This window comes from Neophocaena asiaeorientalis, unplaced genomic scaffold (genome assembly GCF_003031525.2).
Source record: "Neophocaena asiaeorientalis asiaeorientalis breed wild unplaced genomic scaffold, Neophocaena_asiaeorientalis_V1.1 scaffold29, whole genome shotgun sequence".
NCBI lineage: Eukaryota > Metazoa > Chordata > Mammalia > Artiodactyla > Phocoenidae > Neophocaena > Neophocaena asiaeorientalis.
Genome location: NW_020174423.1, coordinates 7,294,088 through 7,321,083, shown reverse-complemented (window position 1 = coordinate 7,321,083; position 26,996 = coordinate 7,294,088). Strand labels below are relative to the sequence as shown.

General features: G+C 38.7%; 1 protein-coding gene and 1 non-coding gene across 2 annotated transcripts; one reads left to right on the top strand and one right to left on the bottom strand.

The window, feature by feature from the left end:
• Positions 1 to 507: 507 nt before the first annotated feature.
• LOC112407359 (U6 spliceosomal RNA) lies at positions 508 to 614 on the bottom strand. The gene has a single exon (XR_003004728.1). It is a non-coding gene; the product is annotated as a U6 spliceosomal RNA (small nuclear RNA).
• A 5,374-nt stretch (positions 615 to 5,988) lies between these two features.
• On the top strand, positions 5,989 to 26,982 carry PLEKHF2 (pleckstrin homology and FYVE domain containing 2). Its single transcript, XM_024756589.1, has 2 exons — positions 5,989 to 6,213; positions 24,363 to 26,982. The coding sequence occupies exon 2, from the start codon at positions 24,377 to 24,379 to the stop codon at positions 25,124 to 25,126; it is 750 nt and encodes a 249-aa protein (XP_024612357.1). The 5' UTR covers positions 5,989 to 6,213; positions 24,363 to 24,376; the 3' UTR covers positions 25,127 to 26,982.
• Positions 26,983 to 26,996: the final 14 nt, after the last annotated feature.

Genomic DNA, 26,996 nt, shown 5'->3' with positions numbered 1-26,996 from the left:
GTCGCCGCTGGACCCCTAACTATGGGTGGGTCCCACTGGGTATAGGAACTCCTCCCCTCCCCCAGCCACCCCTCAGGGGTGCCAGTCCAGGAGGTCCGACCTTTACTTTTGCTCCCCCTTCCCTCCCTCCCACTCCCTCAGGACCCGCACAGCTGGACCTCCTCAGTGGGCAGAGGATCTCAGCAGGTTCCTGGTGGTCCAAGTGGGCGGGGGAAACCTGGCCACACTCCCTTTTGATCCTCTGCCCTCCCAATGGTTCCCCAATTTCCCCCTTCTGGCGTGGGATCCCTTCCCCTCCCCCAGCCGCGCCTCAGAGGCACCAGTCCAGTCCCGCCTCCACTTCTCCTCCCCCTTCACTCCCCCCCACGCCCCACGTCCCAGTTCCTGGGGGTTCCTCCCGTCTCCTTAGGTGTCTGTGGTCCCCCACCGGTGCCTGGTAGGTGCCCTAGTTGTGAGGAGACATGAATTCTGCATCCTCCTAGTACACCATCTTTTCTTTCTTTTTTTTAAAATATGGAACACTTCATGAATTTGCATGTCATCCTTGTGCAGGGGCCATACTAATCTTCTCTGTATCTTTCTAATTTTAGTATATGTGCTGCCCAAGCAAGCACTGGAAACTTTTCTAAATGGTCTAGAAGCTGACTATAAGGCTCTCTGTTAAAACAACATAGCATTGTATTTCCATGGGTACTGGGGACTTCCTTCTTCAAAGTGAAAAGTGTGCAATGCTGCAATTTGGGGATGTGGTTATAATTTGGATTATTCTCTTTACATGATGAATTTTTATAAGGAATATAATATCTATTCCCATTTCATCCAGTATCTGCAGGAAATATATTGTCCCAATCTAGTTCGTAGGACACAGTGGCCAGCAAAGCCACAAATGTCCCATATTTAAATGTTTAGAATGACACCCTGTGTATGATAGGTTATTTTCCCATAGCCAGGGAGCATTTGTCTTCTGCAAGAAGAGTAAATTCACTTTTTGTTCACAGAAGACTTAGAAAAAAACAGCAAATGTATTGTTCTTTAATTGTAGCTATCAGGCTGGGCCTATTTTGAGACTGGATACTTAAGACAACTATCCTAGTTTGTCTTGCATTATTCACTATAGTTTATTTAATGCTTCATTATATATATATATTTTAACTTTTTTTGAGGGGGGAAATTACTTCACACTTACATTTTGCAAGAATAGAAATAGTACCTGTATATTCATATACTCTTTATACAAATTCGCCTACTAACGTTTCACCCCGTTTGCTTTATCATTTATAGAGGTGGTTTCTCTCTTTCATATTTAATATTTACATTATATGTTATATATTAAAAATGTTTCTGAATCATTTGAGGATAAATTATATACATCATGGTCCTTTACCCCTAAGTACTTCAGTGTGTATGTTCTAGAAATGGGGATATTCTCTTATATAACCAGAACAATAAATTTAACTTTGATACAAGACTTTCATCTAATTCTCTGTTCACATTCCAATTCTGTCAATTGACCCAGTAATATCCTTTGCAGCACTTTCCCCTTTTAGTACAGGACCCAGTATAGGGTCAGTTACAGTCATCCCTACGTATCCGCAGGGGGGATTGGTTTCAGAAAGCCCTCCCTCCCCCACGTCCGCCTCCCCCACCTTTCTGCCCACGAATACCAAAATCCGCAGGTGCTCAAGTCCCTTGTATAAAATGGCATAGTACTGTCAGACCCCCTTTATCCTCAGATTCTGCATCTGTCAGACCCCTTCTATCCTCAGATTCTGCATCTGCGGATCTAGAGGGCGGGATGTATTGCATTTAGGTGTTATGTCTCGTTTGCCTCTTTTAATCTGGAACGTTTCCACTGCCCTTTTTCAGAATTCAGCCCCCGCCCCACACACACCCTTTTAAAAATAGAATGTCATTTTTTTCAGGTTTGTCTGATGTTTTCTCAGAAGTCTAGGAAAACAGCTCCCTGTCGTCTGAGCTGCCTGAAGGTGTACTGGAGAGAAATGATTTCTCCTTTTCTGCCTTTCAGATCTCACATATGTGTTTCCATGGGCAGAATTTAACCTGGGACCATTCAGGGAAAAGTTCTCTGGAAAATAGAGTTCTAGGCTTTCTCCCCATCTGCAGAGGCGAATGTAGAAAGGGGTGGCAATAACGCTGAGCTGACTGACCACTGACAAGCTGGGACAACCTCCTGTCCTTTTAGGATCTGGGGATAGAAAGGAGAACAAGACAATGAGCTCCCTGCCTTCATGGAGTTTACAGTGTCCAGACAGACTTCTGAGTCCTGAGAGGGAAACACACAGGGCTGTGACGGAGAATAACGGCACTCTCTCAGGGCACAGAGGCCTGACATATCGAGGAGCCACAGCTATGCGAAGGGCAGGGCGGGCTGGGCTTGGGGCTGTCTAGATAGACAAGTAGCCTGGGCAGTGGGCCTCCAACAGTGGAAAAGATCATGATATATTTTCAAAATGACAGAAGGTCACCGTCACTGGAATTTGGCGGACTGTGGCATCGTCTTAAGGTGGAGAGGATGACAGAAGCTGGGTTCTGCTAGGCCTTAAAGGACCTGGTGATGAGCTGCCATTTTGTTTTAAGTGAAGTAGAAATGTTACTACCCCATATGGCACCTTTGGGCAAATTAGAAAAAGGTATCCACTCCTCAAGGCATTTCCATCTTGTTGGAAAATTGTTGTAAAATACTTTTATTACAGCAAGGCACTTCACTGACACCTGCCAAAGAATATCTGTGATAAATGTAAAGTTTACAATGCTTCACTGTGAGAGGCACTCTTCCATAAGGTTGTTCTACTACAACCTGTACCACTGTATATGGCAGCCTCAGTGGGGAGTGACACAAGCCTTTATTGCCCCTGTGTGGAGCGGACACAAGAAGTGAAGAGATCAGATGAAGTGTTCTGGAGGTAGACCCTACAATATTTTGGAGGCAAAGGGATTGGATAAAGAAGATGGGAAAGAGGATGAGGTAGTGATGGCTCATCGGGTTTGTGGATGGCAGGGCCATTTCGCTGAGATGGGCGCGACTGGGAGAAGACCAGGGTCTGTCCGTGGGTTGTGGGTGAGGAGGACAAAGAAATCAAGCAGTAACTGAAATCCAGGTATTTGCCATCTTTCTCCGAATGCTCTGTTTTCAACTAAAAGTTAACCAAACTCTTGTCTTTTCCAAAATACATATCCTTGAAAAACTTACTCACTAGAGTCAAGGACAATAACAAGATCTTTGCCTTTCAGGCTTATATGGATAGAATTGGGTTAAACTCAAATTTTACTAACATTTTCAAGTTCCTCTATGTTTTAGGCAGTCTGCCAAAGCCTTTACACACCTTATCTCATTTCCTCTGTTCAGCAATCCATGAGGTAGTTCCTATTTTTATTTTCACTTTGTAGAGAGGTGAGGCTCAGAGAGAGATCTTATCACTTGATTTGAACATGGTACCACAATTACAGGTTTGAGTCAGGAGTTGATCCTACTGCCTGAGTCCCTTGTTTTTTTCAGCTTTGTCCGTGTTACGCAGTAGAACTTTCTGCAGTGATGGAAATATTTTATATCTGAACTGTTCATTAGTCATGTGACCTTTAAGAACTTGAAATGTGGTTGGTATGACTGAGGAACTAAAATTTTAATTTATGTAACTACATGTGGCTAATGGCTACTGTGTTCGTCAATACTGTGTTTGTCAATAGGCTCTAAGTTGGGGTGCACACAGACCAAGGAGGGTACAGAATATGCAGAGTACAGAAAGAAAACATACAGACACACACATACACATGTATGTTTTAAATCATTATTTCTGATATTTTGTGAATATGTTTTTAATGTACCTAACATATTAGGCATATCATAAAAATTAATAAACAGAAACCTCAATTAATATAGAGTCAGGAGACCAGAAGAGGGAGCTCTTAAGCCCTATGACAGTAGCAGAGACCAAAAGGAAGAAAGATTTCCTCTTCTTGCCTGGCAAGAGCTCAGCCAATGAGAGGTTGTCACAACTCTACCAATGAAAAGCCCCTGTACTTGGAACTCTCAATTCCTCCAATGGACTCTTTGTTTACTCTAGCCCTCCGAAGTTCCTTTTCCCCTCATTAAAAGAGTTCTCTCCTTACTGGGGGTGTGTGTGGGCGGGGAGACTTGCAGGTGCCTTGCCATGGTAGCATACCCTGAACTGCAATTATTTTTACTGGAGAAATAACTGGCAATCTATTTGTTTTACATCAACATTATAATAGACATGTGTGTATATACATATATGCACACATATGTTACATATATTATTTTATACATAATTAATTATATATGTATTTAACACTTATATAGCCCTTACCATCTACCAGGCACTATGCTTTACAAATATTAACTCATTTAATCTTCATAATGACACTGTGGGGTAGATACTTTAATTATCCTCATTTTACAAATGAAGAAACTAAGGCAAAGTTTGGATGTGGCCAAGGACACAGGTAGCTGGCAGCAAAGCAAAAATTTGAGTAGTCATTTTGGCTTCTAAGTCCATGCCTTTTAGGATAAGCTAAATACGTATACTGGGAGGTGGGAGAGGCCAAACATTTTTACTGATAGGTGGGTGATGAAAAATATTTGGTGACTATTGCTCCAGACTAGACCTTTGACAACCAGTCAGGCATAGCAATTCCTAATCTCACACTTTAAAGGGATTTTGGAGATGATCAAGGCCATCCTTTCTTCCACTGACAGTTGCTGTTCTGTACGGAGAGGTGGATGAGGCTAAATGAAGTTGGGAGACGATTGAGATGAGAGTCCTGGGGACGTTTGTACTTGTCTACAGAGACAACTATAGCTAACACATGTAAAGATTTCTGTGACGGTGATTTTGTTTTCCTATTTAAAAAAAATCATCCTTGCCAGTTTTGTTCTAGTTACTAATTTTTAAAAACCATTTGTTTGTTTCTGAGATATTGACCAGGGGAAGATGGGAGGCTGCAGACCTGGTGGGGGTAGAATCCCAGACCAAAAGAAGGTTGGTTGGAACCAAGATCTGCTTATGTTCCCTAGGTGGGTGCTGGCGGCTCTAATTCAGGAACAATCAAAGGTTAAAAAAAAAAAAAGGTATTATTTCAAAATCTTGAAATAATAGATCAATAGGAAAGAAAATTTACCCAAATCTAATTTCCGCCTATACACTTTTTGCTTGAAGTGAATATGCTGTCCCCTCCCCCCACCATTCCTTGTCTACTTTAGGCATCTTTAATATCTCTCCACGTACCCACCAGCGCGCTTAGCTGTGGTGTAAATGAAGAAGGGCAGGTTTAACCTTATATACTATCATTACTGTTTCCAGGTGTGTGAAGTAGGTAGATGAGGCTTGCGGCGTCAGAGAAAAGTTTTGGAAAGACCGGGGTTCTAAGTCCGGGAATAAAGACATCACTTAAAAGGCTGTGCAGAGTACGTGGAGTATGTGTTGCAGCCGCAGCTCCCTGTTTCAAGTGGTAGGGTTTTTAGGGAAAGCAAGTGGAAGATGTGACGGGGAAGGAACGCCGTGCTAAGCGGGAGTAGCAAACTAACGTCTGCCCCGACGCTTTAAATCCAAAGCTTTTAATTCCCGGCTGCGGGAAGTTCTTGAATTCCCCGCGGAGGCCCGTTCGGTGGTGGGGGGAGAGGGGGCCCAGCTTTCCTTCCATTCTTCCAGCTTCGCTAAGACCTTCTTGGTGAGATGAACAATCCTTTCTAAGGGATTGCCCGCGCGAGGCAACCCAGGTAAGACGTCCCACGTGCACTCAATCAGCTCCAGGACCCACTACCCCACTCGGCGCGGAAGAACCAACCCCACGCCCCGGCTGCCCAGGTGGGTGTGGCCTCCGCGGTGGCCCCGCCCCCTCGAGCACGTCGCGCGGGGCCGCCCGGGCGGGGCGAGGGAACAGGCGAGAAAGGGCGGAGAGCGAGCGGTGTGGGTGTGCTCGTGCGCGCGCTCGCGCCTGGCGTGTGGGTGGTGGCGCGCCCGTGCGCGCGCAGGGGAGAGGCCAGCTCCGGCGGCCGTTGTGGGTTTCGTCTGGAGGGGCGGGAGGGTCACCTGAGTCCGGATCGCGCCGGCTGCGCGGGGCCGCTGGCTGTACACCCTGGGAGGCTCGGGCGGGGGAGCAAGCAGAGTCTGCGCCCGGCGCCCGGGACAAGGAGGAGTCGGACCTTCTCTGCAGCCGCATTCTGCGCCCGGCCGGGTAGGTGAAGCCGGGGTTGGTTGTCCGGCGGCCCCTGGCGGGCCGGGAGAGGAGAAGCGAAACTTTCTGGGCGCTTCCCACCGCGGTCCCCGGGCCGTCGGCGGCGCGGGGAGGTGTCGTCGTCTCGGGCGGCGGCGACCGACGCCATGTTGGGGTCTGTGAGAAACGGGGCGCTCCCGGGCCGCTCCCCTCGCGCTGGGGGAGCCGCGCCCGCCCGCCGGGCTTGAGGGCAGCCCGCAGGGCCGCGCCGGTGCTCGTCCAGTCCACGGGGCCGCGGGGAGGGGGCCGGGCAGACGCGCGAAGGGGGCCCCGAGGTCGGGCGAGAAGTGAGGCGTGAGGACTGGGGTCCAGTCGTGGCCACCGGCGTCTTAGGGTGCCAACATCTTTCTATCCAAAAAGTTTGCAGGGTCTGGGCATCAGGGATGTTGTAACTTGAACAACATTTTTATGTGATTTCGGGCAAAAAATGGCACCGCAGAATTTGCTCTGATAGAAGCGCTGGCTCTAACGCCTTAGTTATTTGGAGTCTTTTAAAGTCGTATGGTCTTTTGACGAATTTAGTTTTCCTTTAAAATTTTTATTGAAGGCCGAGAGCTTGCTGTTCATGTGTCTTGAATACCCCTGCGCGCTCTTAGTACATTGTAGCAGTAACTTGTGAGTGTGCGGTGGGAATAATGGGTGGTATTAAGGTTACAGATAACCAAGCCCTTCTGTGTAATTCATAGACTCACAAAGTATGTAAGCTGATAAATACCTTCTTTGTTGTGTTTTAGTACGTTACTGGAAAAAATTCAGTAAAGACAGACACGAACGTTCACTGAGAGACTTAAAGGCATGTGTTGTTCGCTTAGGAATAAGGTGAAGTGATCTTGACATTGCGAAGTTTTTTCCTTCACTTTAGTTCCTTAAAGGTGCATGCCTACCTTGTTTTGAGCATTTACGTTTTTCTGTACTCTGGTAGCTCATGGGGTCCTGAGGTTAATTCAGTATTAACGAAGGCTTCTATTTTAAATCGTTTCGGGTCCTCACAGCGTTGGAGGTGAATGGTATTAAGTTACTTATTTGGAAAGCACATGTAATCGCCTCAAAAAATAAAACCTGGTGTACTGACCAAGGAAGGCATCAAAAAAGATTCAGCATGAATCACCCTAGTAAATGAATGTAAATTACTAGTTTTAATAAAGGCATCTGAGCTTCCAAATTCTGTTAATTGTACTGAAGGCACTCTTAACCACAAATAAGATAAACCCTTCAACATGTCTTGGAGAATTTCTCTTCTTGAACTGTAGGTAAAAATATAGCTTCTCAGATTTGATTGCTAATTTTCTTAGGGTTTTCTTTTTGTTTTGCTTCATTGTCAGGTAATTGCCATTATACATATTTATTTTTCTGGATGTAAGAGTTACCGAGAATGAGGTGATTTAACTAACTTCACAAATCTAGCAGCCAAGCTGGTATTTAACTGAGGTCTTATGACTGAAGCCTTCTCATTTTTTTTAATAGCATAACTTTGCAGGGTACATAACTCATTCCTGTGGTGCAGTCTGTGTCCACCTTGGTTCCTCTGTCTTAGCTGCTCTTTCTGATTTTAATTTAGTTCCTCAGCATATATATTTCCTAGAGTATTTCCTAGGAAATTTCCTGATTTACAAGGAAATTTTTCCCTTAAAAATACTCACTTGAGCATATACTCTTTGAAGCTTTTTTGCCCTGTTCTCCTTATCCCACCCCCCCTTTCTCCCCGAGAATAATTCACTTATCTATCCTATTGCATCTCAGTAAATGTAACATTTATCTGTCATGGCACCTCCTTGACAGCAGGCATTACGTGAGGTCTAACTTGCCTCTTCATCCCCAGCGTCCCAAGAATATAGCAGATGTTCAGGAAGGGTTTGAATGGATGAATACACATACGTTTCTTGTAAATATACTTCATGAATTTCTTGTTAAATTGTACTTTCCATGGGCATAAGTAGTTAAATCTTCTCTAATTGTTTTTGGGAGGGGGGATTTACCTTGGTAACTCAATTAATTTTGGACTGGGGATACAGAACTTGAATGTTATGAAATTTCCAAGTAGATAATGGACTGAAGTATAATCAACAAAAAAGCAGCAGCTGTGGGTTAACAAAAGGATAATAATCATACTTTTAAAGTGCAGCTGTATTTAGTATTTGCACTGAATGGAAGTAGAGGTAATGCCTGAAAATTTTGAAGGTTATATTTATACATTTAAGCTCTTTGATAGAGCAACTCTCATTTCTCTACCAATTATTGTTTTGCTAGAATTGTCTTAGAATTTTGTTTTAGAATGCCTTGCTTATTGGAAAACATACAACAATTGCTTTTCTATTGATAAGTTTATCTTTGAGAACCAGCTTTGTACCACAAGCTGCATGCTTAATAGCAAGGTGTATGCTGGCTTAATAAAATAGACTTTGTAGACATACTCTCACAGTGCTGTTCTAAGTTGCAAAACTTAAACTAGGTGGCGTTCTGTAATGAAATTGCTGTAGAATTTGGGGTTAATTCCCTGCCCCCATAACTTTCTCTTCAATAACTCTGTAAACCACAAACTGTGCTCAGTTTGGGAGGTCCTGGGAGAGAATATAGAAGGCATTCAAGTAGTTGCTGTGAGTGCTAGAGAAAGCAAGTTGTATGTAGGGTGGATTGGAACCAAAGCAAACCAAACCTGAATTCTAGGTCTGCTCCATTCTAGCTTGTGACTCTTGAACAAGTCACTTCGCTTCTTTAAGATTCACTGGACTCACTTGTGAAATGGACACAGAAGTATTTGCCTAACAGTGTTGTGGAGATTTACTACGATGTTTGTGGAAGTGCGTGGTGCAGGATATTCAGTAAGTTAATTAGCAAATGAGCAGAGCGGCAGTTAATTATAGAATTTTAAAAGGGAAGCAACCTTTAGAAATACATACTTCAGTTCTCAACTTTGGTGCACATCAGAATTCCTTGAGGAGCTTCTGAGCCCCACCCTTGAGCAAATCAATCACAGTTACTGCGTTTGGAGTCAAAGCATAGGTAGCTTTGCCAGTTTTTTGTTTGTTTTAATGTGCAGTCAGGGTTGAGAACCATTAATTCAACCTCCCATCTCCTTATTCTCTTCATTTTGTTGTTGAATAAAGTGCAGGGAGAGGTTAAGTGCCAGCCAAATTCCCTTCAGGTTAGAAAGAATGAATTTGCATTAGAGGAAAGTGATGTGCGCAGAAGTTAAAATAAGTTACCTTCATTTCAGAACAGAAAGGCCACATTTGGAACTCCAGTTCACTAAGCCCGGTGGCAACTGTCTCCACTCTGCATTAACGACCTACATGGATGCCTGTGTTATTTAACCTTATCATCATTTAGACCTCAGGTCTTAATCTGTGACCAGAGGTGATTCAAGGGCCTGTTTTCCATCATAACTATGAACCAGCTTTTTGTTCTCATCGTCACCTGTAGTCCCTCCTATGCTGTTAGTTTTCTCATTTTTTTCCAGTCCTGAACTCTATAGTTCATATACTGTGAACCCATTAGTACCACATAGTCCTCCTCTCCTCCACCTTTGCTGTATATAACTGGTCAGTTCTCAACTTGTAAATATCACCTTTTACTTTTTCTACTTTTGTCCCTGCGTAGCACTCCTGAAAAAAGTCACATCTATGGTGACTGTTAAATATTTGTTTTCCAGCTGCCTGTGTACTAGTTCCTTTCTAATCCTTTCTTATCCCAAAGTTGACTCATTTTCTCTGTTGCCTTTTCACTCTTAGGTTGCTAACCCCAATCTTGAAATGCTTGACTCTTAACAGATGACCTTGCTTCCTTCTATGGATTTTATGATGTGAATTTTCTGTTTTCTTTTTTCCATCAACTTTTTAAATCCCTTTTTCCTTTCCATTTCCATAAGCGGAACTATCCTTAATTCTTTATACTTGTTTCATTTAAACAGTGGTTGGGGAAAAAAAAAAGATTTTTGTATTCTTTGGTTATATTTTTATTAATTATACCTGTAACTGTGTTTATTATATTTTTCTTAACATTCTTTGCATTTTGTTAATTTAAAAACTTTTTTCTTTGTCTATGAGAGAATATGTGTTCAATATAAAATAATTAGGCAATATCAAAATATTTCACCCTAGTACTTAGAGATAACCAGTACTAAATTTTTGGTGGGTGTCTTTCCAGACTTTTAAAAAAAACTTTTTTTATATTGCATGTGCTGTTTAAAAGCTTTTATTTAATAAATTGCCATATTTAACAATTTTCCACACTAAATATTAATCTGTGTTCTCCAAAAAGCTATCTAAAAATCCATTATATGGATATGCCCTAATTTGCTTCACTAATGTCCTGTTGTTGATAATTTAGATTGATTCTGACTTTTCAACATTATAGACAAAGCTACAGTGAATGTCTTCATGTGAACAACTTTGTACACTGCTCTAATTATTTTTTGCATATATTCTTGGAAGTAGAATTGTTGTGTAAACTTTTTAAAGTGATTATATTGCCAAAAATGGCATTTAGAAAGGGTATTCCAGTGTATACTTTCAAGAATATGAGTACTTATTTTTTCCACATCTTAGACAGGTGAATAATACATCATTTAAATTTTATTTCTTTGATTAGCACTGAGAGCCAACATTTTTCCATTTACTGGTCATTTTCATTTGTTCCTTTGGAAATTGCCATTTGTATCTTACCCATTTTTCTTTTGGGATATTTTCCTTTTATCTCATTGATTTACAGGAGCCCTTTATATATTAAAAATGTTGACCCTTTGTCATATTGTGCAACTTTTTCTTTAACTTTAAGGCTTTTTTCCTCTTAGTGTTGAAGTTTAAAATTTTTATGTGGTAAAATGTTTTCTTTTATGGTATTTGGCTTTTTTTAATGTTATATTTAGCCATTCCTCTCTAGGGCTAGAAATTTAAGTTCTGTCTGTCACTATTAGACTTCATGCCAGAGGGAAAACTTCACAGTACAGCCTCCCTTCCCCGCAACCCCAAGAGTTTGTTTCTCAGGATAAATTTCTGTGATTAAAAATTCCAGGGTCAAAGGGCAGTGCTTTCTGAAATATTACTGTACATTACCTTCAGTCCTTGATTTTTTTTCCCCACGTTTCACTGCTTATTGTGACCTTTTGGCACAATGAGGTCATTTAGTCTCTGAGACTTGGGAGACATGTGAAAGCATGTTGAAAAGGTGCTTTATGCTTTCTTGTCTCCCCTTTTCTCTCCTCCTGCTTTCTAAACTAGGCATTCCCCAAAGTTTAGTCCTCTGCCCTCTCCTCTCTTCCACAGCATCAATGATCATCTCTTTACAGATAACTCTGAAATCTCTTTCTGTCCTGGAGCTCCCTGCTCATCTTGGGGTGTCTGTTTGTCTGACAGATGTTTGTCTTGTGTATACCTTGAAGGTACTTCAAGATAAGTATGCCCCAGACTGATTTCTTCCCCTCCTGAAACAAAACTAGCATCTGATCTACCCAATGGATTATGCTTAAACCTTTGAAGTCGTCTTATACTCACTTTCAAACCCATTCAGTTGGTTCCTAAATCCTTTCTGCCTTACCTCAGTAATCTCTCTTACTTCCATCTTCCCCTTTTTACTTCTGCTGTCAAATTTGTGGCTTAGGCGTTTGTTACCTCTCACTTAGAGACTACTGTAATATGCTCCTGCTTTTTTTGCCTCCAGTTTTGCTTCTTTGGTAGTCTCTCCAGTTCATCCTGTGTTCTGCTTCTGTGGACTTATTAATATTTTCCTATTTCCTATTTTCCTTGGTCTTCCCATTGCCTCTACAATGAAGTCTAAACTGTTGAGTGTGATGCTTACTTTCCTCTGCATTTTGGCTCTTCCCTATCTTGCCAGGTTTCTAGTTTACCACTATACATTCTCCACGTCCTACCTCCTTCAGCCTGGACTCAATTATTTCCTCTCTGGGGAATATATTGTATTTGTACACCATCATCTCCTATCTCTCTCCCTCTCCCCTAAATAGTTTGACCTACTACTTTTGCTCTAAGGCCCAGCTTGAATTTCTAGACATTTAAGAGTTGTTCATAAATATTCCCCCTGGTCAAAATTAACCTCCCAACTACACTCTTTGGTCTAAATTTTCATCACTCTTTTTATTTTTTTTAGTTAAAAAAAATTTTATGTTTTTGGTTTGTTTCTCCTCTGCTCCTTTAGATTTTGAGTGCACAGATTGAGGTAATCATATTCCTCAGTTCATAGCATACTATATGAGTACCAAACACTTTCTTGTTTTGTGTTTCCTTCCTTATCAGTTACTTCCATTATCCTCTTTCCTATAGAAACAAACCCTAATGTATAATACATGAATTATATATACTTGTGTGTATAAACTTGGGTATATGGCTGTCCTCCTTCACAAAGATTGTTAGTTTTGAGTACTTATATCTTTGTATGGAGTAAGTAATCAGTAAATGTTTGCTACGTGAAATTCATTGAAAATTATTGATTTTACTAGCTTCCATATTGCTTAGACTAAAAACCCAGGGATTTAATTTCAATTTTACTCTTCCACATCTAGTTTAGTTATGGCAATCCTGAACATTACTGATTCTTTCTTTTCCTGTTGCAAACTTCAGACTCTCCTCAACTTTCCCTTTTACTTTTGCAATAATTTTTCAGCTGGGTCCTTTCAGTCTCTTCCTCCTGAAATCTTTCACTGTTTCCACAGTTATCTTAGAAGAATCCAGATCAAATCAGGCCACTCCTTCCCAGAGCTTCAAAAAGAACTCTCAGGAACCAAGAAGATCTCTTGTCTTATTTTTTTCTCCCGTTTTTCTACTAAATATCTCTTCTCCAGCCTCTTCTGCAGCTGTACATGTAACTTTTTAAAAACACATTTTTACTTGCAGAACTTTATGCCTTTACGTATCATGTTTTTGCCTCTTGAAGTTCACAACCTGTTTTCAGTGTATTTTTCAGAACCTGTTTCAAGTGTTCAGCTGCTGCGGTCTTCCTTACCGCTTTAACGTTTTTATTATAGTATTTATTTCATTGTGCTTTTTATTAAAACCTTGTGGGAACATGTCTTAATTCCCAGTGTCTGGTTCATTTTTGTTTTCCCTTTAACACAAAGCATAAAGTCTTGAACGTAGTGAGTAGATTGTAACTGCTTTGAAAAATACTAAAGAAAATTTGTTAGGGATATGATGGGTACCAGCTTTATTTTTCAAATATTATACAATGATTTAACAGCTGTCAGCACTGTACAGCTGCCCCTGTACAAATACTTTTTGAAATGATGATGTTTTTTATCTGAATATTGTTGATGTTGAAAATACGCATACACCATCATTTTTTATTTGCTAACTAAACAGCTGTGCTCTTCAGTAAGAGAAGAAATCATTTTTATATATTATCTTGAGATTGAGATTTTAAAAACAGGATCTGCTATGCTCAGTACTTAGAATTCACAGTTAGATACTATAGTTAAATAGACGAGAACATTTGCTTGTAAATTTAAAATCTGTGGGCCTAGTGAAGGGTGTGGTTCCTGTTTTGTGTGAAAATTAGTACTATGGATGTCAAAAATGAAGTCTTTGATTTTCATAAAACTCAAGGTCAAGAAGCTGCTGCTACATTTAACTGCTCAGTGCACAGTGATGGCATGTACATGCAAGCAATTTTGTAGGTGCTGTTGGGAATACGAAGTTGTAGGAAATGATCTTTTTTTCAGGAACCTCCAAATCTGTTGGGAATAAGCAGGTATACAAGTTTTTATAGAACATAATAGAGGGCTTCCCTGGTGGCACAGTGGTTAAGAATCCACCTGCCAATGCAGGGGACACAGGTTCGAGCCGTGGTCCGGGAAGATCCCACATGCCGCAGAGCAACTAAGCCCGTGTGCCACAGCTACTGAGCCTGCACTCTAGAGCCCACGAGCCACAACTACTGAAGCCTGCGTGCCACAACTACTGAAGCCCATGCGCCTAGAGCCTGTGCTCCACAGCAAGAGAAGCCACCGCAATGAGAAGGCTGTGCACCACAACGAAGGGTAGCCTCCAACTAGAAAAAGCCCATGTGCAGCAACGAAGACCCAACGCAGCCAAAAAAAAAGCCAAAACCAAAACCAAACAAAAAACAACGTAATAGAATATAAGTGCCATAAATGGTACGGGTAAAATGGTATGATGATTTAAAGGTAAACAATATGTGCCTATGAGGTTACTGAACTGACTGGTAAGATTTCAGAACAGCAAGTGGGGAAGGACATACTGAGCTCAGGTAGAGGAGAGGAAGCTCAGAGCATAACCTGGGAATAGCTAGTAGTCTGGTTTGACTATAACAAAGAGAACATACAGAAAGAGGTAAAACTGAAAAGATAGACTGGGCAGGCTGGGGCTTGACTGAAGGGCTTTGAATACCAGGTTAAGGATTTTGGAATTAATTCCGTTGGCCAGGGAACCTTTGATTGTTAATAGAGAGTTCCCTGTGCATAGCTGTAGTTAAAGAATATTAATCTTGCCTTGTGTGGCATGGTTTAAATGCTGAGGACTAGAGGACTTGTTTCAAGCTTGAGGTTCGTATTCTTTCTCTTTCTAAAGACCTTTTTTTTAAACTCCCAATGTGACTGTTCTGGTTTTCTAAATTAATTTTTAAAAATCTTGGGCTTCCCCGGTGGCTCAGTGGTTGAGAGTCCGCCTGCCGATGCAGGGGACACGGATTTGTGCCCTGGTCTGGGGAAGATCCCACATGCCGTGGAGCGGCTGGGCCCGTGAGCCATGGCCGCTGAGCCTGCGCGTCCGGAGCCTGTGCTCCGCAACGGGAGAGGCCACAACAGTGAGAGGCCCGTGTACAGGGAAAAAAAAAAACAAAAAAAAACAAAAAACTGTGGCTTAGTCATTCTTTGTATACCATGGTGAGTTTCTCTATCAAGCCTAACCTATGTGAAACTGCGTTTACTAACACCCTAAATTAGTCATTACTTTACTTTTCACTTCCTTTTAGTGTTTGAAGAATTATTTTCAGCATACGTTCTACTTATTACCATGCGTTTTAAGATTTTTGTGTCATCAGTGGCTTTCTCCAAATACCTAATAAGGTCCACATGAGTGAAATATTTCTGGAATATTTATTTCTGAAGGTAGCAAAGTATAATGGAAAGAACATGCATTTTTTACAAAACTGGCTGTGCGACTGGGAAAATTCCTTAACTAGTCCATGACTTAATTTACTCTTTTGTAAAATGGATATGATTATCCATTTTAACAAAATTGAGATTATTAAATGAAATAGAAAAATGTGGACGTGCCTAGCACGTGTAGGTGTTGAGTAAATGCTTTTTCCTTTCTTGGTTAAGCCTGTAGTATAGTGCATTTGGGTCTACTTTTCAGTAATAGGCAAATTTAGTGCCTACAAGAGATATAAAACAAATTACTATGGCTCTCTGTAAATGTGATTCAAAGTTTAGAAGTTTCAGTTCTTATCAATCCACCTTTATGAGTTTAAAATTAATATAAAAGATTGTTCCTTTCTTTTTTCTTATCTAAGAAATGAATGTTTCCTTGATCACTACTGATTTCTGCAGTACATACTGTATAATTGGTTTGCCACAGTGGCAGAAATGCTAGTGGAAAGGGGAGGGAAAAACTGTCTATTCTTATTGATAGAATATTTAAATTTTCTAAAATTCCAAACTTAATTTGCTAAATGTTCAAGTATTTCTTCTTTGTGTTATTCTTCTAGTATTTTATTGAAAGTCTTTAGAATTTCCTGATTATTATTATGCTTACTAAATTATAGAACTTTTGAAAGTAAAAACTGCTCTGTCCTTTGCATATGGTAGGTGCTTAGAATAATTGTTCATTTGACCTAGGTGCATTAGGAGAGAGGGGTAGTTTGTTCTAATACCTACACATTTGCCCAGGGAGGATGTACCTCTGATAGTTTCTTGCTGCTTTAAAAAAAAAAAAATCTCTTCTTTCCCCACTTTCCTGTTTCTCTCTCCTTTTCCTTTTACAGTTTCTAGTCTTAATTCAGCAGTAACACAGATTTTTAAAAATCAATTGATATTAAGACATAGTCAAAAGTTTGATTAAAAATTAATTTTTAGTCTTAGTAAACCAGGGCCCATCTACTATCAGAGTTCATTATTTTAAAGACAAGAAAGGGCTTTGTAGATTATTTTATTCAAGGTGGTTGTGTGTGTGTGTGTGTGTGTGTGTGTGTGTGTGTGTGTGTGTGTGTGTGTGTGTGTGTGTGTGTGTAGAGCAGTTAAGTAACTTGTATGATATCTCTTATTTAGTGCCAGAGCTGAGATTAGAATCCAGGTCTTTTGGTTCATAGTTTATTGTTTTTTCCATTATAATGCAGAGTTGAATACTGAAGCTCACTGATATCAGATGTCTTGGGTACGTGTAAGAAATTAATTAGGTGATTTTTTTGTTTTAAACTCACCTGCAGGGATGAGATAGAAGTATTGGTTTTCAGTAAGAAGAACTGGGCCATAGTATTCTGTGACAGTTGGGCTCTCTTCTCAATTGTAAATAGCATTCTGACTCTTTTTTAAAAAGAGTTTTTGCCTCTTCTAGTATTACATTTTTAACAGGTGGTAGACACTCCATTGAAGAACATATTAACTCTAGAAACAAGATGTTACCAAAAGACTAGTGTGGAACTTGGACGATGCAAATGTAGTTCTTGTCTACAGTTGTGAAGGAGATAACTTGAAATTTGGATGGTTTAATTTTTAAAAATTGGTATATAAAGCTGTCTTTATAAAAGTTAAGAGTGTTTCTTTGTTTTGTTTTTGGTATGCTTTTCCTGTGGTTCTTACATTTTCAACTATGAATTAAGGCTGCCAGACACCATTTGTTGGAAAAGAAGACAGGAAATCAGTTGGAAAACTGTTGCATGTGTAGAGTTCTCTGAAGGAAATCAGTTGGAAAACTGTTGCATGTGTAGAGTTCTCTGAAGTGGCTGGATGTGGGATGAAACTAACAGATATATTAGTAGTTTTCTTATCAGTAGTAGTAATGAATTAGAAAATATAATGTGGAAAAGAGACTAGATTCAAAATATCAACAAAAGATAGGAGATACTTGAATTTAAGTAATGTAACAATCTTGTGAGAAGAAATGTACAAAATTACTGGGCCATTAAACAAGATTTGAAACCTTGGGAAGAGATAGTATCAACCTGCTAGGAACACTACAAGTGTAATATGAATTCACCAAAATTTCAGTGGATTTGGTCTCTATTTTTTTCACTTATTTATTGTAATTGGAAATGGTTCTAAACCTTAGCTGCACAGTGGAATTACCTGAGGAACTTTAAAGTGTCCCAGTACCCAGGCCAGACCAGTAAAATCAGAACATCCTGGAGGGAGGGATCTAGATATCAGTATTTCTTAACCTTTAATATCTATCATCACAACCTATTGGTCTCAGTTTTGTATTTTGAGTTTCTATTGATATTTTAAGCAGTTCTAATTATTTGTAGTGATTGATATTTTGTTATTTCTTAGAGATTTTCAAAACAAAAAGGAAATTTATGTATTAAAAAACATAGCTTGTTATTACCATATGGGTTCATTGGACATGTGTAAATCTAAGGTATATTATAGGATTTTAGTGAGTGATCTTGTTTTTCCTATATCTTGAAGCATTTTACTATTTTATTTTCTTAGGAATTATTTAACCAAAAAGAAGAAAATAGAAGTGATGTAATTGCCTGGAAGGATGATGCAGTGATAAAATAAATCACCACTATTGCACCATTTTTCAGTTTTATTATTACATTAACCAAAGTATTGTATCATCTTTCAAAAAGATACGAAAGCAGTTTGGAGATATCCTTAGTCTTTTTATTTTAAGCTTTCATTTAGCATATTTGAGAATGTAGATTTTTTTCATTTTTCATCTAATGACAAAGAAAAACATGAGCAAAGCTAGACATTTCAGAACTATTAGACAAGTCACAGGGTGAGTGCAAAGAAACAGCAACACTTAAACTAATAATGATGGTGAAACATTATAAGTGAAATCTAGACAATGAGCCTTCAGTTGATGATTTTCTAGATGAGTTTTCTCAAACTCAGAATTAATTAGTAAACAATATTCCTAAAAACAGAAATGGAAATATTATAGATTCATGCATGACAACTTATGAGCAGTTAGTTGCATTTAAAGGATACTATACTTTTGTATCTACATACCTTCAGTAACAGGAATGTAGAATAAGAAATTTGCTGTGTTTCAGTTTTTATAAAGATTGTTCTTAAAGTTATTGTTTTTTACTATTCGTTTATTCTTGTTTCTGTAAATTAGTTATAAAATGGCTTAAAATATTAAAAGTAAATAAAAAGGGTATTTTGGACTCAGAGAGTAAATTGGGATGGCTATTTTTTTATGGTATACTAAAGGTTAAGAGTTTCCCTGTGGTTCCAGGCAACTAAGGTTGGGAAACACTGTTCTAAGTAGATGTCATCTGGACAAATAAGCAGAAGAGATTAGGTGAAACATTTAAAAGGTTAAGTAATAGGAAATAGTCTAGTTTTACCAGGTGCATGGTACTGACAAAAGAATTATAAAACAGGTTAATGGATTAGACCAGACAGCCCAGAAGCAGTGTTATAATACTATATAAAAATTTAATATAATGGAGTAGATTAGATTATTAATACCAGCAAATAATAGCTGCCACATGTTGACTACTTGCTGAACATTTTGTATGCATTATCTCATTTAATCCTCCCCCGATACAGCTGCTATTATTATTTCCATTTATAAGTGAGGAAATCTGAGGTCACACAGTATTTGGTGATTCTGGAGCAGTTAGCTCCTTGAGAATGCAAATATTTGAAAAGGAAAAAGGGTTTTTACCTATGACAGAATAAATTTCAGGTGGATAAAAGAATTAAATGTAAAACCTAAACCATAGAGAATAATAAATAGGTGCATCCGATATCTGGATAAGGGAAACTTAGGAGTCAGTCATTGGGAAAAAAATTACAAAGGAAAATATCTGTAAGTGTAATTACTTAAGAAATAAAACTCCTTTTGTGTCAAACACCATAAACAAAATTACAGCTTAATATACTAGGAAAAGCAATGAAATAACTGGGTTAATAGGCTTTATGTGTAATATACTCATATAGATTAATAACCTAAATATATGAGTGTAGAAATACAAGTTACTAAACACATTAGAAAGTAGCTGGTCTCGTGAGGTAGCTATGAAATAAAATATTCAGTTAAATTGAAAGTACTGTTCTTTCCTGTTTTAGGACCTTTGTCCATAGTATTAGTTCCTTTGCAAGGCTGACTCCTCATCCTTTAAGACCCAGTGTGTAGCACCACCTCAGTGAAGTCCTTTTGAAATACTCAGTAAATGAGTTTTTCCCTATATCTTGGCACACTGCTGATTTCCTTCATTGCACTTCACCTTTTGGAATCACCTATTGGTTTACTTACTTACTGTCTTTCTCCTCCACTATACTCTGAGCTCTGAGAGGAAAAGGATAATATCTGGCGTTTAGAAAGTGTTCAATAAAGTTATTGAATAAACAAAAATAATAAAAGAGAAGTAAAAAATGAATAAAAATGAGATACCATTTAAAAAAATCTATTTGCTGAAATTTTTAAAGGAAAATACTCTGTGTGAAACAAGGTGGGATGGATATAGTCATTGTGCAACTTGGTAAATTGGTGTTACCTTTCAGAATGGAAATTTTGTAAAAGGTAGCAAGAGCTTTAAACATTAGTGCCTTTTGACCCAGTAATTTTGCTTCTTGGAATCTATGCTAAAGAAGTCATCTCTTCCAGAAGATGGGGAAGCATTCTTCCTAGCTCTTACTGTATTCACTGATATTCCTTCCTAAGAAAAGTAGACAGAAGTCCAATTGGGCCACATTTTATAGTCGTCTTCTGCTTCTTTTCATGCAGATATGCCAGGGACTCATTCCTTGGCTAGCCCCAGTATTCTTGTATTCTAATACTCTCACAGAAGTCTTTGAGAGTTCTTACTGCTTGGGGCACCTCACTGTACAGGTAGTAGATTTGGATTTGGACTTTGGAGGAAAGTAAAGGGTCCTGTTTAGGCCCTGGGCTAAAGGGTAATGCCCTAAATCCAGTTTATTAAGAGCCTTGCTTTGGAGTGTCTGGAAGTAATCCAGCTAATGGTGGTACTTTGATTTCATTTTTGATTAATCTCCCTTCTCTCAGCCCCTCCCTTTTGTGCCCCCACCATCTCTTTCTCGTGTGTGTGTGGGGGGGGCATTTGTGTATTCCTGGGGTTTCAGAGTCAGTGCTTCCTTTCTTTATCTTGTCAGACACATACTGAAAACATTTTAGGACCAGCAGGGATAATGGAAAGGATTGCTTAAGGCCAAAGGCCTTAAGTTCTTTGTGCTCACTGATGTTCAAATATAGGTCACAATCCATTGCTGAAGTCAAGTGGGCTGCAACTATCATTAAAATAAATGAAGATGCTAGAATACATCATTCATAGAATTGTATATTGTTTGTAACATTGCAGTATGAAATATATTTCTTATCAGCGTCACTGTCAAACTTTGAAAGCTGTTTGCTCCAGCCAAATACCAGTTAATGCCCCAAACTTGGGCTTCCCTGGTGGCGCAGTGGTTGAGAGTCCGCCTGCCGATGCAGGGGACACGGGTTCGTGCCCCGGTGCGGGCTGGGCCCATGAGCCATGGCCACTGAGCCTGCGCATCTGAGGCCTGTGCTCCGCAACGGGAGAGGACACAACAGTGAGAGGCCCGCATACCGCACACACAGACACAAAACATGCCCCACACTTCACTTTTGTTGCATCATATTTAAACAGGGGGAAAGATTTATGAACAGGGATTCATTCAGGCTTAATGTATTACAGAATTTGAACAGTGAAACATTATCAGAAGACTGGCTAAATAAATCATGATGACTTACCTTTCAGGTTATTTGCTCAAATTAGCATTCTTTTATCTTCAGTATTTTTAAGGTTTGCGGTGAAGGTCCAGAGGTTAGGAATAGCTTTCTTAGTTCTTATATATAGAGTTAGTGGAGCCTTAAGGAATAATCAGTGTGCCATAATACACTGGTAACAGCATGGAGGAATCAGCTTTGAGCCTCAGTTCTGTGACAGCCTTGGGCATGGTACTTAACTCCTTTATGTCAGTTTGCTCATCTATAAACTGGAGCTAATAGTGCATATCTATCGTAAGGTTGCCCTGGGTAGGAAATACAGTAATACATGTGAAGTGCTCAGCTCTTGCTTGGGGTCCCAGTGAGTAGAGTTAATTCCAGGCCGTTCTGCCTGAATCTCTCTATTTGTGCCTTAGTTTCTCCTTCAGCTCACATTTCAGCTAATATTACTAGATGATTCTTTGGGAGATAAAAACTTCACAGCAGTTTGAGACAGTTAAAATCAGAAGATAATAAATGTGAAAAGCACTGCACAAATTTGCGGTGGTATTAATTCCAGTAGTAGCAATAATAGGAAACCTGTTTGCATTGCAAATGAGCTGATTAATAAATGTATAATGAGTAGAATCAGTAATTGATTCAGGTGGGAATAAATAGATACTTTCAGTTTTCCACAGGTGCCAACATATTTCTTGCCTTAGGACCTTTGTAGTTTTTCCTTTTGTCTGGAATATTCTCCCTCATCCTCGTCCCTCATGTATGCATATATCTGGTTCTGCCCTATCAGCTGAAAAGATACCACTTTAGATACCCTGACCATCCAGTCTGAGTAGTCCCAGTGGATTTTTTAAAAAATCACTTTAAAAACTTACAATGTTAATTATTACTTGGGTCTCGATTGTTTTCTGTTTGCCTCCTCCCCAACTAGGATGTAAGCCTTGAAGAGCAGGGACCTTGCCTGTGTTGTTTATTATTTTGTCCTGTACCCAGATCAGTGCCTAACAAACACTTGTTGAATGTTTGACTATCATGTAAAGTATGAAAAGTTATCCATAATTGTACTTCCCAGAGATAAATAACCATTCTTGATATTATGGTATATAGTTTTCTAATTTTACATACTTACTAGTGTCTAATATTATGCTCTTACACCATATTTCGTTGAGTCTAAAGATGAACATGTTTTACTGTATTTTATGTCTCTAAAATTGGAATGTCGTATAATCAAGAGTTTGCCATGATTTAATTGGCAGCATTTTTCTTTCTCAATAGCACATAAAATGAGGCTGTGTCTTAAAATCAATAGCATCTTAGATTTGATGAAATTTGGTATGTATTTGAAACAAAAATGAGATCATTAGGTCCAACTCTCCCCACCTAGATATCAATATTTTGAGCATTTTCCTATATCACTGTATTTAGATCTGTCACATTCTTAACAGATATCTAGCATATTATTAAGGGTGTATCATAAATTGTTCAACCAGTTCCTCTTGATGAACAGTTGGAGCTTTTCCAGTGTTTTTTTCTGTTACAGACAGTGCTGTGTTGAATATACTTGTACATATCTTTTGAGTGCCTGGATCAGTGGGTACACATATTTTCTGTAGTGTATGAGAGTACCTGTTTCCCTATATCCTCAGTATTACTGCATCTTAAGAAATTATTAAAATTTTTGTTAATCTGATGAATGAAAACATATCCTAATGTTTTATTCATTTATTTATGAATGAGGTTGAGCCTCTTTTCATGTTTACTTTTTAAATTTTCTCTTCTGTGATGCACTTGTGCATAGGGCAGTAGACTTTTAATTGGCTGGCAGATTTGCCCTAATTAGAAAGAGAGGCCATCACACTTCAGAGCCATGTGTTGTCATATTAATTTTTGGGAACAACTTTCAGGGCAGAGTCCACCCTTGTGGAAGGCAAGAGGGCTTTATAAGGACCCAGGATTAGGGGAGAGACAGAATTCAGGAATAATCAGAATTGTTGTATCCTTTATAATGGAGGCCAAGAAGGGTTACAGTCTCATCAGTTTGTGAGGTGAATACTGGAACTTAAACTATGCTCTTACTCTTTAAATGCTCCTCTCCTTTCTGATATGATTTGGTTATAGTATGGTATTGTTGGGTTAGTGGTCTGAAATAGGTACAACTCTGGGACTTGAGTGAAGTCAATATTGGATCTAGAGATTAAATCTTTGATCATTTAAGACTAGATGAATGTGGGTTTTTTGCACATTGCCAAGATGTTCTTGTCAACCTTTTTGAGCACTTTTACTATGCCAGACAGTGTGTGGTTCAAAGATAGATATCAGATGGTCTCTGCCTTTTAGGTTCCATTGCAGCCTATGGAGAAGACAGATTTCAATCCTTCGGTAAGAGTGAGTCCAGAAGGTACAGGGAATATGAAGAGCACAGAGGAAGGTGTTTAGTCTAACAGAGTTTAAGGAAGACTTCTTGGAGTAGGTGTGATAAACTAAACTGAGTCTTGAAGGATGATAAGAGTTAGCTGAGGGTAGTAAATAGTAAAGGATACAAGAGCATGAGAGAAGATACGTATGATTGAAATGGACTACAAGTGGTAGGGTTTTCTTAGAACATAACATTGGAGGTAAAGAGTGACTTATGATGAGTCTGGGAAGATAAGCAAGAACCAGATAATGAAGGGCCTTAAATGCCATGTTAAAGATTCTGCATTTTATAGGTTAAGGGGAATAATCTTGAGTAATGGTGTGGTCAGATTTGCATTTGAGAGATCACTGCCTGAAGATTGATTTAAGGGGCAAGACCTAAGGCAGTAAGGTGTGTTGGGAAACGATTCTGGTAATCCAGGTGAGAGGATTGAGGCTTTAGCTCAATGGTAATAGAGCCTACTGGAAAAATCATAGTTGTTTCTCTTATTTGGCCGCCTTGTTCAGAATCCCTCTGAGATTAAATTTCATGTAGCTGATGGCTTATATTCATTTTCTAATTATTTGTTGTTTTATGTCTGTAAGAAGTTTATACTTTTATAAATACCTGCTAATGATACTATATGGAGATGGTTAATAAATGTTTTTGATGATTATAAAAATTGGGAGATGTTAGCTCTTTTGGTATACTTAGTGATTATCTTAGAGGGAAACAATTGGGGAATTTTGCCTTTGGGTAGCAGTAATGATTTGTTAGATTAAATTTAGATTGTATACTTTTTTTAACTTATATGAATTTATAATTTCTGTGTGCTGATTTCTCTCTTTCTCTTTTTTAAGGCTATTAGCAAAAGATGGTGGATCGCTTGGCAAACAGTGAAGCAAATACTAGACGTATAAATATAGTAGAAAACTGTTTTGGAGCAGCTGGCCAACCCTTAACTATACCTGGACGGGTTCTTATTGGAGAAGGAGTATTGACTAAGTTGTGCAGAAAAAAGCCTAAAGCAAGGCAGTTTTTCTTATTTAATGATATTCTTGTATATGGCAATATTGTCATCCAGAAGAAGAAGTATAACAAGCAACATATTATTCCCCTGGAAAATGTCACAATTGATTCTATCAAAGATGAGGGAGACTTGAGGAATGGATGGCTGATCAAGACACCAACTAAATCGTTTGCAGTTTATGCTGCCACTGCCACTGAGAAATCAGAATGGATGAATCACATAAATAAATGTGTTACTGATTTGCTCTCCAAAAGTGGAAAGACACCCAGTAATGAACATGCTGCTGTCTGGGTTCCTGACTCTGAGGCAACTGTATGTATGCGTTGTCAGAAAGCAAAATTCACACCTGTTAATCGTCGTCACCACTGCCGCAAATGTGGTTTTGTTGTCTGTGGGCCCTGCTCTGAAAAGAGATTTCTTCTTCCCAGCCAGTCCTCTAAGCCTGTGAGGATTTGTGACTTCTGCTATGACCTGCTTTCTACTGGGGACATGGCCACGTGCCAGCCTACTAGATCGGACTCTTATAGTCAGTCATTGAAGTCTACTTTAAATGATGTATCTGACGATGATGACGATGATGATAGCAGTGACTAAAGGCGTATTTTGAAATATTTAATCAGATGTGACTAACTGAGAAATCAGCTCTGGGGGGAATGTAAAATCCTGAGCTTTCTGTCCGTTTTGCTCTAGCCATGAATTTGCCTGAGAAACTTATAACCTATGTGCCTCAATATATTCTATAGAAAATAGGTCCTGTTACCATCCCCCAGCCCCGACTGCTGCTGCCACTCTCTCCTCACCTCCCCCAGCTCCCTATTCTTCTACAGGGATAGACTGTTGCGAATATATCAGATAAAGTTTTGGTTTCTTATTCTTGTTTTAATTCTAGACTATTTTCTTGAATGGTTGGGAAAAGATGTTTAGTTAACATGTACTACACTGTTGTTTATTATATGTTCTGTTATATGGAAAAACTAAAAGCAAAGAATGATGGAAAAAGGAGTGTGATGTGGTCAGTTAATAATGTTATTAGCTTTTTTCTAACCATCCTATCTAAAGGTTAAGACACCAGTAACAGAAATACATGCTTTGGGAATACTTTGTTTGGCTTTTTCATATACCAGGTGGTGCCTTATCATAATAGCACTGTTGCATGTAATAAGCCCCTACCGTCTCACTTTCTAGTTTGTTTTAAAAATACACTGGTGCTCTTTGAGGTATAAAATGAATGTTATAAATGAGTGTAATTAGAAAATACTTCTCATTTGACAGCTACGAATAACTAAATTTAGAGGTTCTTTATTCTATATGAATATTTTTCCATAAAATAGTTGTGATTATTGTATATTTTTACTTTTTGTAGGTATCAAATTATAATTGTCATTCTGGGGAATTTGGTTTGAAATTTATCAAATACAAATTGTCATTGCATTATTGCTACTTTTAGTAAGACATATTTTTAGGTATAAATTCATCTGCTTTAACATTGTTTCTAGAATGAAAAATCTTATACAACTTCTTGAAATGAAACAATCTCTTTAAAAAAACCTCATGCTAGAGCACAGATCTACTTAGGTTGAAGATTTGGAAGAAATAATGTATGAGAATGGTCAAGAGAGACCAGTTAAGTTTGACTAGATTTCATATCTGTGGAAGTATTTTCTCTTTCAGTGTGAAACTATCTTGAATTTACAAATATAGTGTTATATTTTATAAAGTTTTGTAAAGTCCCAAACAATATTTCTATTTTTGTAAAACAGTTGTATGTTTAATCTGTTTCTGAAATCATTTTGCAATCTATGGAAATAGAGTAGCAATTGATCTTTCTAAATTGTGAACTTTATTGAGTCAGTCTAGATTGCTTTTAAGAAGAGGTAATTTTTCACTCTTTGCTTTTGAGGCAGCCATTAGGTTGAAAGTATATTTATCATATAAAACTTGATGCATTTTGCACTACTCTCTCCATTTGTATGCTGCAAATAACTGTAGTCTTTCAAATATGAAAAATCAGTCTGAAGTTTGTTTTAAATTCTAAATTCTTTTGTTTTAAAATCTTTAAATCTGGATATATTGCAAATGTCATGAGAGGTTTGATTTAATAACTTGTGATGGAGGATTCTTTGGTTTGCTTAAGGCACTAACTTTACTTTTAAATTGTGAAAGCACCTGAGATATATAGATCTCCCTGTAGGAAATGTGAAAGAAAGGCACAACACGGTTTTTTTTGTTTTGTTTTAATATCATATGGACTTTTGTTTCTAAGCAATATTTACATACAATCAATAAACATATCCAAAAAGGACCGTGAAATCTGAGAAGTGCTAATGGAGACTTGCTCATACATAGGAACCTAGCAAATTCAGGAACCAAGGGGAAACGTTCTGAGATAACATTTATGTTGTCAACCTCTATTGACTCTGTTTTTACAATAAAAAATATTTTACAACTTACCTTCTGTGCATAT

Coding starts and splice junctions, on each gene's coding strand:
- PLEKHF2 (XM_024756589.1), top strand. CDS start 24,377: ATGGTGGATCGCTTGGCAAACAGTGAAGCAAATACTAGACGTATAAAT.